We start from the raw sequence: 14,130 nt of genomic DNA, 5'->3' as shown, positions 1-14,130 counted from the left end.
GGTCCGCATCTGGCCCACCAGCTGCTTTTGTAAATAAAGTTTTATCGGCACACAGCCACGCCCATTCGCTCCTGCGTTCCCCGTGGCTGCTTTTGTGCTAGGAGAGCAGACTTGAATGGCTGAGACACACACAGCGTGGCCCTCCAAGCGCGTGTCCCTTGAGGCACGTTCCCGGGATGCCCGTGGGTCACAGCCAGCCTAATGCGACACCCGTGTCTGCAGAAACCGCACGTGTGTCCCTGAGAACGGAGAAGGCGTGGCGTGTGCGTGCAGCATGCTGATGGACGACTTTGTCGAGGCGGACGTGTATCAGCTGCACCTGTGGGCGGGGACGCAGCTGCTGTGGAGCGGCTCCTTCAAGCCCAGCAGTCACGGTGAGGGGCACGGGGTGGGCTTCCCGGACCCCCAACCCCGGCTGGGCTCTGGGGCGGGGGGGGGGCGGGGCAGGCTCCACGCGGGGGAGGGAGGCGCAAGCAGTCTTCTGCGCGTCCCCAGACGTGACGGGATTTTTGCCCCTTTCTGGGCTCCGGCTTCCCGCCTTTGAAATGGGGCTGGGCTCCCTAGGACGTCAGGTCCCCTTCAGTCTACGCGTCCCGGCCGCCTGAATGTAAGTGCCCAGCCTGGGGTGCTGAGATGAGGCGTGCTTAATAGAAGGCATTGCTGTAGACCACAGACTGAGCTGGGAACCTTCCTTCCCCGCTGTGTGGACTGGTCAGCTGCTGCTTCTTCGGACAGTCTGACCTCAGAAGTCTGACTTCATCCTGGTAGCCAGAGTCCCCACAGCAATTCACCACGATTCTGCTGCGGTACAGTGACGGGAGGTTCGGACATCATTTATTGCTCTGTGACCTTGGGCAAGTCACATCACCTCTCTGGGCCTCCTTTTCCAGAAGAGAGCTATCCCCGTTTTACGATCGGGTATAATACGGAGGAGGCGCGTAACCTGCCCCGGGTCACACGGCCACAAAGCTGCAGAGGAATATTCTTGCAAGAGTATCGCCGAGCTCAGAGCTCAGCAGTTACCGCCCACGGTCGGGGGGTTGTTGAGATAGACCCAAGAACCAACCCATGAATTAAAATCGTTTCTGCACGGGTGGGCCGACTTTACATACCTGTAATCTCCTGGATAGGATTGCTTAAAAGGAGACTGAGTTTTAAAACACTCGGGTCAAGATCAACAAAAACTCTGAGTCATAACACAGCGCATAGATGTGGCCCCAAGTGTGAAGGAACCGAAGTGAAAAAGCCACATTTTGGGTTCCTTTGCCTTATGCTTCCTGCACTCACTGTAGAAAGTCAGTTAGTCCCCACTCGTGGGAAGCGGAGTTTTAGCGACATTGTAATCAGTATGATGGTGGTCATTCTCTGCTGAGACGATATCCACGCGCTATTCCGTAAATGTGCTACGGAGGTGTGCTCGACCGAGAGCATCTAAATGACCCGTGCCCTGCGGACCCTTCTCCTCCCCGCACCTGGACAAGCGCCTCACCAGCCACTGCTTCTCCGCAGTGAAACCCAGGGCTCCCGGAAACCTCACGGTTCACCCCAACGTCTCCCACACGTGGCTGCTGAGGTGGAGCAACCCTTACCCCCGTGAGAACCACCTGCACGCCGAGCTCACCTACATGGTCAACATCTCGAGCGAAGACGACCCCATGGATGTGAGTGTGTGCGCCTCGGGGTTTCTCTGCCACCTCTTGGGACTCGGGCGGGTGGAGACCGGGGCCCCTGGAGCCCGACTTCCACCCTGGCTCTGTGCACCCCGCCCCCGCTGTGTGCCTGGTTCCCAGTGTGCCGTCATTTCATGCCGTCGCTGGGTCCTCATAGCACTTACTTCTAGAAGCGGCCGATGGAGGCTGACACCTGGTTTGCGATCACAGCACTGATCGTGAGTTTCCTTCTTAAACGACGTGTTGACGGTTTTTAGAAGGGAGAGCTGATGGGCAGCAAACCATCGGGTCAATACTGGCAGGGGCCTGCACACGGGATGGCTTGGCCTCTGAGTTTAGTTTCAGGCGGGGCTGGAGATCATTTCCTGCCACCCATGTCTTCCCCTCAGGCATCCCCACGGGAGGCACATCTGAGCACCCTGGGCCCCGGCCTCCCACAGAGCGGGCTCCCGATACCTGTTTCCGCTCCCCGGCTGCGGGGCCCTAGCCCTGTCGCTTAACCTCCTGGGGCCCCGGTTTCCCCCTCTGTGACATGGGGAGGATAAGCGTCCCCGCCCCATCAGCCCTTGAGGGCGCCAAGCGTGTGACACAGGCTCCCCCGGCCTGGCTCTAAATGTGTCGTAAGCACTGTTCTCCTTTTCGCCGGGGCGCCGCAGGCCTTGGAAAGCCCCGGCGGCCTTGGCCTCCCACACCTTTGTCTAGAACTCGCTACGTCAGCGTCGCCGAGGGCCTCTTCGGAGCCACGCCCCGTGTCCTGTGTCCTGGGACCCAGGCTGGCCTGGCTTCCGCTGCCAGGGAGCAGGCCCCACTCGTCTCGCGCTCTCACATCAGCTTCTCTGCTTCCTGTCCTTCCCACCTAAGCCAGGGAGGGGGCGGGTATTGGCTTCCATCTCTCGGTTTCTCAGGTGTGGTTTCCCCCTTGGCGCTGGGCCACGGCGCAGGGTGGGAGCAGGGATGGAGGGGCCCGGGTGTGACAGCGGAGGCTCAGAACGCACTGGCAAGGCTGCTCTGATGCCGAAAGAGATAGGCAGATCCCATTTCGTTAGGTGAATCCCCTCCCCGTGTGCTGAGCCTGTGCAGGGCTTCAGAGGGGTGAAGTCCGGAGGGGAGAGAGGGGTGTGAAGTGTTCTTCATTTGCTTATCGTGGCTGCATCCAGGTTCCGGGAATCTGTCCCTCCCTCGGCCCGGCTTTATTCTGGGTTAGGTTCATTTTTAGGTGGTGGCCAGCATGCCCCCCCCCCCCCCCACCAGCGCCTCCGGGGCTACGTGCCAGCGCCACACTGGGAGAGTCCCACTTTTAATTAGTCCCGGTAGACGTTCTGGGGCCGATGCTCGGTTGCCTGGCTCGGATCACTTGCAAATCTCTGACCCTGGCCCAGGCTGTGGGCAGGAAGGAGGGTGCTCGTACTGTGCTCTGATTGGCCAGAGGTGAGTCACACGCCCACCTCTGGAGCACAGGTGTGGTCAGTTCCCCCCAAGCCACGAGGGCTGGGAAGGAGGGAGGGGTGGCTCCCCGGAGCAAACTCCAGGGAAGGGGAAGCGGGGACAGGGCTGGCTGTAACAGCCAGCCTTGGGACCTGGGCCTGGACTCCCAACCAGCAGGTAGAATTAATCAGTGTACCCGAGCTATGGCTCAGTTGTCATGGACGTGCTGGGCACTGCCCGGAGCCTCAGAATTCCTGGCTCAGCTTCCCTTGTTGGTGGGGCAGACGCCACGGACACACCCCTCGCCCATCTCTCCCTTTCCCAGGGCTGGACCCAGCCTGTAGAAGTCCCCTCACTCCTCATTGGCCGGAGTTGATCTCTAACCAATCACAGGCTAGACAACGGGGTGGGCACAACTGGTCCTGGCCAATGAGGATGAGCCCTGGAGGTGGAGTCAGAGGCTTACCTGCCCTGAGCTTTGAGGACGCGTCCCCAACGGCAAAGAAGGGCGTGCAGCCCCGTTTGCTACCATATTGCAGACGCCAGCTACAGCTCCGATTGGGTGGGACCGATTTTTTTGTTTTTCTGTTTTCTGAGGTATAATTGACATACGATATTGTAATAGTTTCAGGTGCACCCCAACGTAGTGATTTGACGTTTTGTACACATTGCAAAATGATCACCCACAGTAAGTCTGGTTACCATCTGTCACCACACAGAGTGAAAAGAATATGAGCAACTGTGTTCCCCATGGATGACATAGATGGGATCAGTTCTAGAAGACACCTTAGAAGTGGAATTTGGGGAGTGGAGCTACCTATTGTCCTGGATGATCTCTGGACAGGGGTCCATAATGGAGGTGGAGTTTTGGCCTGGGCATTGGAGGCCGTAGAAGAGTTTTCTGGACGGGGAAGGAAGGGAAGAGTAGGAGGCCAGGCAGAGGGAACCACGTGAGCAAAGGCTTGGGGGATAAGAAGATTCATGGCGTGTCTGGGGATTACGGAGATGTGGCAGTGAGTGCAGTGAAGCAGCAGAAAAGGAGGCCACCAGTCTGTTCAGGATCGTGAATGGTTACCATCGCTTGCGTGCCTGAAATGTGCTAGGCACAACGCAGCCCTGCAGGTGGGAGGGTGTTGGTCCCTCCATTTTAGTGATGAGGAAACTGAGGCCTGAGAGGTGGAATGGCTTGCCCAGGGCCCCCCGGCTGGAAAAGGCAGAGCCGGGCTGGGAAGCCAGGATTTGAACTCCAGAGCCAGTGCTGTTTCCTCTTCCTTGGATCCTTCTCTCAGGGGTGGCCTCCCAAACACTTGGCCCTTTTTGCCAAAACAATAACAACAACAACAACAGCAACAATAAGCCACAAGTGTTTCCTGGGAATCCCCAATTTCTGTTCTGTTTCTTAGTAAAACATTTCCCACCCCCCCCGCCCCCCACTCCTTTCTGGGGTATACGATTCCTTTGGCAACCTAGGTCCAGCTGTTGCTTCCTGCTTACTCATATTTAGAGAGAAAATAGGGCTGTGAGTGAGTGTCCTTGTCTTCTGCCCTCGCTTCCTCCCATAACTCTCTCCTTGACCTCTGCTCCAACCCGTGAGTGGAAGCAGGGCTGCAAAGGGACGGACCTGGCAGGGAGAGGAGCCGCGGGCAGAGGATTCAGGCTACTCCCATGTCGTCAGATCGATCCTGAACACAGATTTCATTTCGCGTCTTAAAGGTTTTTAAACACAAGTAATATTTACGAGTAGTAAAAAAGCCAGATGGCTTGAAAGCACTTAGAACGGTAATATGTTTCTCTTGTGACCCTAACCCCCAGAGATTGACTGCTCCCGTCTCCTGCCAGGAGGGGAAGGAAGGCCAGGTTAGAGCCAGGAGAGGTCGTGAAGGCTGTTGTGTCCTTCCAGAGAGTGTGTGCCTGTACAAGCAAGCATGAAACATGTGTGTTCATTCACCGCCGTGTCCGTTTTCTCTTGTTATGTAATAATATCACCACCAATGCAGCTGCTTTATTTTTTTTAATGTTATTATTTATTTTTGAGAGAGAGAGAGAGACAGAGCATGAGCAGGGGAGGGGCAGAGAGAGAGAGGGAGACACAGAATTCGAAGCAGGCTCCAGGCTCCAAGCTGGAGGCACAGAGCCCAATGCAGGGTTTGAACTCACGAACCAAGAGATCATGAGCTGAGCCAAAGTCAGGCACTTAACCAGCTGAGGCATCCAGGTGCCCCAGTGTAGCGACTTTAAACATCACACATTTTGTTGACCATTTCTGGGGGCCAGGAGTCTGGGTGTGGCTTACAGCTTCAGCTCTCCCAAGGGCACAGTCAAGGACTCAGCTGGGGCTGCGGTCTCATCTGAGGCTTGACTGGGGAAGATCACTCCCCAGCTACTATGTTGTTGGCAGCATTGTTTCTTACGGGCTGCTGGACTGAGGGCCTCGGGTTCTTGCTGGCCCTTCGTGGGAGGCTGCCCTCAGTTCCTTCCCTGTTGTCTTCTCAAAGCCAGCAAAGGAGAGAGTCTCCTAGCAAGTTGGAATTATATAGCCTTACAGAATATAATCCCATGGTGGGTCGCAAGCCCTGGCCACACTCAAGAAGAGGGGATTACACAGGGGCGTGATACAGGGTGGGGGATCGCAGGGCCATCCCAGAGTCTGTCTTTTTTTTTTTTTTAAGTTTATTTACTTATTTATTTTGAGAGAGACAGTGCACAGAGAGAGGGAGAGAGCGAAAATCCCAATCTCCACACCCTCAGCGCAGAGCCCCTTGTGGGGCTCAAACTCACGAACCGTGAGAGCATGACCAGAGCCAAAATCAAAAGTTGGATGCTTAACCGACTGAGCCACCCAGGCGCCCCCCCCCCCCCGCTTTTTTTTAAACATAAAAAGCAGTAGTCAGCACATACTACTTTTCATTTACCTTTTTCACTTGATAACAGGTCTTAGAAGTCCCTTCCCAGCAGTTGGAGCAGGGCTGAGATTCTAGGCCAGAGTTTGGGCTTGACTATGACGGCTCCAGAGAGCCCACAAAGGAGAGAGAGAGAGACACCGGGGACCTTACCTGTGCTGTAGAAAGGTCACTCTCATGCTTCCTGCGTGCCAGGAATAAATAAATCATAATAAAATAAATCATTGTTAATAATGATTATTAATAAAAGATAAATCGTTATTTATTACTTATTACCATTTTGTGGAAGAAGGATGTCAAGGTCCAGAGAGGTTATGCGACTCACCTAGGGTCACACAGCTAAAAAGTGGCAGCAGGGACTCCTACCCTCGTTTTACAGAGGAGGAAATGACAACTCAAAGCTTAATCGGCTGGCCCCAGTCATGCTGTGTGGCTGGTCGTCAGGGCGCCGGGGCCGGGGGTGGGGGGAGGGCATTCCCTGACCCCTCCCGCCTGACTCTGGTCACGGTTGTGGAGGTGGCAGCCACAGGCCTGAATTGGAGGAACAACCAAACACCGAGGCTGGTGGCCCTTCGACACTGCGGGGGGTCAGCCAAGGACAGCAGCCAGGGCGGGAGCCCGTACCTCCTTTGCCCCGAGCTGGCGCGTTAACGTGTCCCTTTGCTCTCCCAGTCCAGAATCTATAATGTGACCTACATGGGGCCCACCCTCCGCGTGGCAGCCAGCACCCTGAAGTCTGGGGCTTCCTACAGCGCACGCGTGAGGGCCTGGGCTCAGAGCTACAGCAGCACCTGGAGTGAGTGGAGCCCCAGCACCAAGTGGCTTAACTGTGAGTATCTCCTGGCAGCCATGGGCCATTCCCATTTGTCCCATTGGCCAGACCCCCGCCCACCGCCTGCCCACCCTATGGGTCCCATAGAGTGCCTCTAACAGCAGGTAACGGAATTCCCGACCGACCTGGTGTACTGCTCAGGGTGGCCAGGGCGAGGCTGCGGTCACAGATAAGCCCACGAGGCGTGCGGCTCAACACCGCCGAAACGTATGACTCGCTCACGTAACGGTCCGGCGTGAACATCGCTGGTTTGTGGATGGTTCTCTTCCTGTGGTTTCCATCATTCTCTAGGACGAAGATCCTTTTTTTTTTTTTTTTTTTTTTTTTTAAGAGAATTGAACAAGTGAATTTATTTTTTGTTCTTTTCAAATTTTTATTTAAATCCTAGTTGGTTAACATACAGCGCGGTATCGGTCGGAGGAGTAGAATTCAGGGACTCATCCCTTACGTACAACACCCAGTGCTCATCCCAACAGTTGCCCTCCTTAATACCCATCCCCCATCTAGCCCATCCCCCCCGCCACCTCCGTCAACCCTCAGTTTGTTCTCTGTCATTAAGCGTCTCGTATGGTGTGTGTCCCTCTTTTTTTCCTCCCTTGCCCTATGTTCATCTGTTTCGCTTCTTAAGTTCCACATATGAGTGAAATCACATGGTATCTGCCTTTCTCTGACTTATTTCACTAGCATAATACATTCTAGCTCCATCCACATTATTGTAAATGGCAAGATTTCATTCTTTTTGATGGCTGAGTAATATTCCTCTGTGTGTGTGTGTGTGTGTGTGTGTGTGTGCACTGAGTCTTTATGCATTCATCCATCGGTGGACATTTGAGCTCTTTCCATGCTTTGGCTATTGTTGATAATGCTGCTATGAACGTTGGGGTGCATTTACCCTTTCAAATCTATAATTTTGTCTCCTTTCGGTAAATACTTAGCAGTGCAATTGCTGGGTCTTAACGGTAGTTCTCTTTTTAACTTTATGAGGAATCTCCACACTGTTTTCCAGAGCGGCCACACCCGCTTGCATTCCAACCAACAGTGCAAAAGAGATCCTCTTTCTCCGCATCCTCGCCAACATCTACCGTTTCTTTTTTTTTTTTTTTATTTTTTTTAATTTTTTTTTTTTCCAATGTTTTTTATTTATTTTTGGGACAGAGAGAGACAGAGCATGAACGGGGGAGGGGCAGAGAGAGAGGGAGACACAGAATCGGAAACAGGCTCCAGGCTCCGAGCCGTCAGCCCAGAGCCTGACGCGGGGCTCGAACTCACGGACCGCGAGATCGTGACCTGGCTGAAGTCGGACGCTTAACCGACTGCGCCACCCAGGCGCCCAACATCTACCGTTTCTTGAGTCGTTAATGTGAGCCATTCTGACAGGTGTGAGGTGGTATCTCATTATGGTTTTGATTTGTGTTTCCCCGATGATGAGTGATGGTGAGCAGCTTGTCATGTGTCTGTCGGCCATCTGGATGTCTTCTTTGGAGAAATGCCTATTCATGTCTTCTCATTTCTTCGCTGGATTATTTGGTTTCGGGATGTTGAATTTGATAAGTTCTTTATAGATTTTGGAGGAGAACCCTTTATCAGATATGTCGTTAGCAAATATCTTCTCCCATGCCGTAGACTGCCTTTTAGTTTTGTTGATTGTTTCCTTCACTGTGCAGAAGCTCTTTATCTGGATAAGGTCCCAGTAGCTGATTTTTGTTTTTTGTTTCCCTGGACTCTGTCAACAAGTCTAGTAAGTTGCCACGGCCGAGGTCAAAGAGATTGCTGCCTGTGTTATGATTTCCTGTCGCAATTTAGGTCTCACATTTAGGCCATCCATTTTGAATTTATTTTTGTTTATGGCGTAAGAAAGCACTTCTTAAAAACCTGAGCCCAGAAGTGACACACACACACACACACACACACACACACACACACACCACTTCCTCTCCAGTTTTATTGGTGGAACTAGTCACATGGCCACACAGAGCTGCAAGGGATTCTGGGAGATGTAGTTCCTCATACGGTAGCTGCATTACCCCCACCGGCCCCACAAGCGGTCTTTGCAACACTGGTACTCATGGCTTTTTGCAATGGAAACATTGATTTATCTCACATAAAATGAAGTCTGACAAGTGGACCTTCCCTGGTTTATACCCCAGCTCAGTGATGTGGCCCCAGAGGCTTGTTTTCTTTCCCCCAGCCCTCCTTAGCGTGGTAGCATTTTATCCTTAGACTTGTTATCCCGTGCCCCAAGCTGGCTGCTGCACACGCCCTCATGCCCCAAAGCCTAAAAGAAATGAAAGGCTCCACAAACAAGTGCTCCTCGGACATCTCTTTCATCAGGAAGCAAAAATCTTTCCAGAAGCTTCCCTAGCGGACTTCCCTTGCATCTCATTGGCCAGGACTGTCGCGGGGCCTCTCCCAGCTGCAAGAGAGGCTGGAAACTCATGCCTGGAAAGGAGAATAAGATAATCACGATTGACCCAAACCTCAGGGTGGGCACACTGCTCCCTGTTGAGTAAGGGGGCCGCCTCAGGCACCAGTCTGTACCATGGAGAAGGAGCAGGGCTGTTGTGGGCACCCAGTGGGAGAAGGGTCTTCAAAGTGCCGGGCAAAGTGGCTGCGGGTGGGTACCCCACCCGCCCCGCCCCGCCCCCACCCCTGACCTTAGCCCTCTTGTGTTGTTCGTCTTGCCTTGCAGATGTCTCCTGACCCATCTGCCTTCCACTCCATAGGTAGGATCTTCTCCCACTGAGTGTCCCATGTGGTATAGTGCTGGGCAAAGTTCACTCGATTATACCACTGCCCTGGGGAAGGGAAGGAAAGGGAGAGAAATGGCTTCTATGGAGCATGTACGATGGGCTGGACACTCATTCGTTATTTCCACAAATATGTATTGAGCCCATACGGCACACCTGTCCCTGTGTTAGACTCTGGGGCATCAGCCATGAACGAAACAGACAGAAATCCCTGATCTTGTGGGACGGACCTTCTGGAGGCGAGACAGAGAACAAACAAGTAAACAGGAAAATAAATCAGATAGCCCTTGACCCATATGACATTAAGTCCGGGGAGAAAATCAGGGTGCAGGCACGGAGAGATGGGGGGGCAGCAGGGGAGAGGGCGTGCCGGAACTTTTTGGAGCAGGTGACGGTGAAGTGAATGAGAAGGGGCCAGCTGTGCACAGACAACAACGGCAAAGGCTTATGGGACATGCGGGCGCTGCTCTGACTGCGTCGTGTGATCCCCACAACTGCCCTGCGACCTCAGTGCTGTGTTAACCCCAGTGTACAGATGAGGAAGCCGAGGCACACAGAGAGGCTGAGGGCCTTGTCCTGGGTCACCAGCAAGGATATGACAGAGTCAGGCTTTGAACTCAGGTAGTTGGGCTCCGCAGGCCCCCCGCTCTTGACCTCTGGGCTTCAGGAGAGGGGCAGCAGCGAGTTCAAGATCCTGGGGTGCCACGGAGCTTGGGAGGAGCAGGGGAGAGTGAGGAGGCCGTGTGGCCAGGGCTCAGTAGCAGTGGGTGAGGCGGGAGCGCTGGGTGGAGGCTGGCCCACGCAGGGTCTGAGCGGACCCTTTCCGGAGGCCTCGGCGGCCTGGGGACCAGCGGGCGGCACCCAGCACGGCGCAGGCTCACGGCTTCCCTCCCACTTGCAGACTACGAGCCCTGGGAGCAGCACCTCCCACTTGGCGTCAGCATCTCCTGCCTTGTCATCCTGGCCGTCTGCCTGTCCTGCTACCTCAGCGTCATCAAGTGAGTCCGGGGCTTCGCCACGGGATGGCCCGCGAGCCGGCCCCGCTGGGGTGTGCGGAGGGTGGGAACCCCCCTCGGGTCCATCCGCTCTCACGATACGTATTTATTGAGCAGCTACTATGCGCGAGGCCCAGGGGCAACAGCTGAGAGCAGGGCCTACCACGACCCTGTCTGTGCTCTTTGTGGGGAGACCGAAGCCATCAGTCAACCAATAACCACAGCTGGTTTCCATGGTGATCCGTGCGCTGAAGGGAATCTGCCGGGGTGAAGGGAAGAAATGTGCGGGCTGCTGGGTCGGGAGGCCAGGCGGGCCCCTCTGAGGAGGCGATATTCGAGCTGAGGGATATTCTGGAGGGAGAATGAGCTGGGGAGGGACTTTTCTCCAGCAGAAGGAAGATGGGTCACCCTGGATCCCCAGGGTGAGGTCCAGACACTCAGAGCACATGGCAGGAGACAGAGGAATTCTAGACAGTTGCCCCGGAGACCTGCGTTTGGATCCTGGCCTTGGAGCTCGGGAGCTTTGTGGCCAATAAGAGGCCGAACCTCTCAGCCTTGGGTCTCTGTTGCAGGTGGAAGGAGCTTATGTCATGAGTGCTGAGAGTCCTGAGAGAGTCCCAGGCCACAGTAGGCAGGGGGGATAGAAGGAGCCTTGTTTCCAGTGAGAGCTCAGGCACTTGGGTTCGTGGTGTCTCGCAGCGGCCATCTTCCCATCTCTGAAATGGGACCAGCGAGCCTTGGCTCACCGCGTGAGGTTTAGCGACGACTGGGCGCTGAGCGAGCCGGGTCCTGCATTTTGCCGGCCACACAGTAGGCGTGCAGCAAATACAGGTTCCCTTCGTGTCTTATTCCGGATGGCTCTGCGTGACCCTGGGCTGGTCTTTTCCCCTTCTGTGAGCCTCAGTTTCCCTATCGGCGGTCCCTCCCTGCCAGGGAGGCCCTTTCCCCGGGTGTCACCGTAGCTCCTGCCCCCGCCTCCGTGGCCACTCAGAAGTCCCCTCCTCCAAGAGGCCTTCTGCGAGCACACCCTCCATTCCTCTCTATTCCCTTTCTTGTGTGTTTTTATTCATGACACTGAGTTGCCATGGCTGAGGTCGCTCTCTTCTAGAAGGTCAGTTCCGCCAGGGCGGAGAATTTTGTCTGTCTTGTTCACTGTTGCGTTCCCGACGCCTGGACCAGTGAATGGTGCATAGCAAATGCTCAATAAATATGTGTTGCCAGACTGAGTGAAGCGGGAAGAAGCCAGTCAGAGGTGATGTGAGAACCTTCCCTCCCAGCACTGACGCTGTGTGGCTCCGGACAGACCAGGCGGAGAGAAGGACTCCGTTTCTCTCTGGGTTCCCTCAACTGCTCTGGCCATTCCAGGCCTCACCCCAGCATCTTGGTCTCGGCTGCCCCGGGGAGGGCAGAATTGCTGATGGGGAAACCCAGAATTCTCTCTCTGCTGCCTGGGTGTCTCCTAACTCCCTGGGGCTTATTCCCACGGAGGGCAGAGGTGGCCACATCAGGAGCTCCATCCTGGCTAACAGAACCTGGCTGTTCTGCCCACGGTCCAGCTGTCACTTCACTTCTGGGCCTTGGTGTCTTCATCTGTAGAATGAGGTTAGGGCAAGGCATCCACGAACCCTCTCAACGTGGTCCCTGACCCCTTCACGGAAAGAACATCAACCTGTTCGTGCACCCAATAACTCTATGTTTATTTTTTTTCATTTTGAGAGAGCACGAACCGGAAAGGCAGAGAGAGAGAGAGGGAGACGGAGAATCCCAAGCAGGCTCTGGGCTGTCAGCTCAGAGTCTGATGCGGGGCTCGAACCCACAAACTGTGAGATCGTGACCTGGGCCGAAATCAAGATTCGGCCGCTTAACCGACTGAGCCACGCAGGCGCCCCTCAATAACTCTCCCTTTTCTTTTTCAGGATTAAGAAAGAATGGTGGGACCAGATTCCCAACCCCGCCCACAGCCACCTAGTGGCGATAGTCATCCAGGACCCACAGGTAGGAGAGTGGGTTGGTTAGCGTTTTGTAGGCCGCACACATCAGGAAGCAGGATTCAAAATGCCTGGGAGGCTGTTGGCTTTTGGAACTGCACGTGACAAATCAGGAAGGTTTCCGGATTTCAGCAGCAGCTTCGTGTGGTCACTAGGAGCCCAGAGGCCTTTGCTCCCTGCCCCCTAGCTTCCATGGCTACTCTTTCCGACGGGCCGGGTTCCTCTGGGTTGGTTGCTTGGCGTCTTATCTCCCCCGGGAGGAAGTGACCCATGAGGTCACCTCCATGTTATCTCCTGGAAAGGTCTCTGTACCAGGGCAAGAAGCCAAAAGGTGAGGGGGTTGGGGACAGGCTTCCTGTGTCTTCCTCTTACGAGCAGAAAACTGCCCCCAAAGCACGAGCAAATCTCTCCTCGATTCTTGTCGGTCTGAATTGTACCACACGCCCTTTCGTAAAGCATTCACCAGTAAGGGAGTGGGGATGCTCTGAGACCAGCCAGATGCATACCCCTGAACTAAGGGTGGATGAGCTTCTCCAATGCCATGGCCACGTGGGGTTTCCTGGGTGATCTCAGGGCTCTGTAGGAGGGAGGGAAGGGAGGACAGAAGCCCTGTCTAGAACAGAACATCCAAGTGTCCTCCGTTCTCCAGGGACCCGCTGGCAGGCTCTGGAGTCCAGTGGTCTGGCTTGGAACCCTGGCTTCGCCATTTACCTGCGGTGTGGACTCGGGCATGTTGCTTAACCTCTCTGAGCCAGTTTCTTCACGTGGGTTATTGTAGTGCTTACCTGATACTGGAATTCATGGAGGCGACACATATAAAGTATATATTGCAGGGTCCTGCACGTCATAAGTGCTGTTCATGTATCAGTGAGCTTTGCTGTGTAACAAATCAGCCCCAAATTTAGAGAGCTGAAACACTCTAAATTAGCACTTGCTTCTGCAGGTGGGCAGTTTGGGCTCCATGCAGTGGTGAGGGTGGAAGGCTCTGGGATGGGCCCCTTCCCAGTGGCCTCAGTCACAGGTCTGGAAGTTGGCTGACTGTCAGCTGGAGCAGTGGCGACGTCCTCGAGCTGGCCGGCCCGATGTCACTCCGCGGCATCCTGTTGGTCAAAGCGAGTCACACGCCCAGGCCAGATTCAGAGGGTGGGAGGAGCTTCAGAGCAGTGTGGCCATTTTTACCATCCGCCCCGGCGACTTGATATCTGGGCAGTCTCGTCGATCCCGCGGGACGCTGAGGCTCAGAGAGCTGAAGTGACCTCGATTGGACCCCCGGCCTATGTGATGTCGCGTCGAACACTCCTTTTGCAGCACACACTCCCTGAGCTGTGCCGTATGCCAGGCTGGGCCGCAAGGCCTCTCCACTCCATTTCATTGGCTGTCTCTGTATTTTAGGTGTCGCTGTGGGGGAAGCGGTCCCGAGGCCAGGAACCAGCCAAGTGCCCGTATGTATATGAACTCAGGTCACAGCCTATGTGGATTTGGAGGATGTTGGAAGTGGGGCGGTAGGACCACACCCCCACCCCCGCACCCACCTGTTTTTCCTCCTGAGCATTCAGGACTTGCCCTGGGACAC

General features: G+C 54.9%; 1 protein-coding gene across 3 annotated transcripts in view; it reads left to right on the top strand.

The window, feature by feature from the left end:
• IL4R (interleukin 4 receptor) overlaps window positions 1-14,130 on the top strand; it is a 41,613-nt gene that overhangs the window by 23,750 nt on the left and 3,733 nt on the right. For all 3 annotated transcript variants that reach the window (XM_058711980.1, XM_058711978.1, XM_058711979.1), the window contains exons 4-9: window positions 223-374; window positions 1,510-1,661; window positions 6,668-6,824; window positions 10,476-10,572; window positions 12,486-12,564; window positions 13,950-13,999. In XM_058711980.1, the coding sequence (XP_058567963.1) occupies window positions 223-374; window positions 1,510-1,661; window positions 6,668-6,824; window positions 10,476-10,572; window positions 12,486-12,564; window positions 13,950-13,999 (687 nt within the window). The remainder of the gene's footprint in view (window positions 1-222; window positions 375-1,509; window positions 1,662-6,667; window positions 6,825-10,475; window positions 10,573-12,485; window positions 12,565-13,949; window positions 14,000-14,130) is intronic.

Source organism: Neofelis nebulosa, chromosome 18 (assembly GCF_028018385.1).
Source record: "Neofelis nebulosa isolate mNeoNeb1 chromosome 18, mNeoNeb1.pri, whole genome shotgun sequence".
NCBI classification, from domain to species: Eukaryota; Metazoa; Chordata; class Mammalia; order Carnivora; family Felidae; genus Neofelis; species Neofelis nebulosa.
This window is presented reverse-complemented; position numbering and strand designations above follow the sequence as displayed.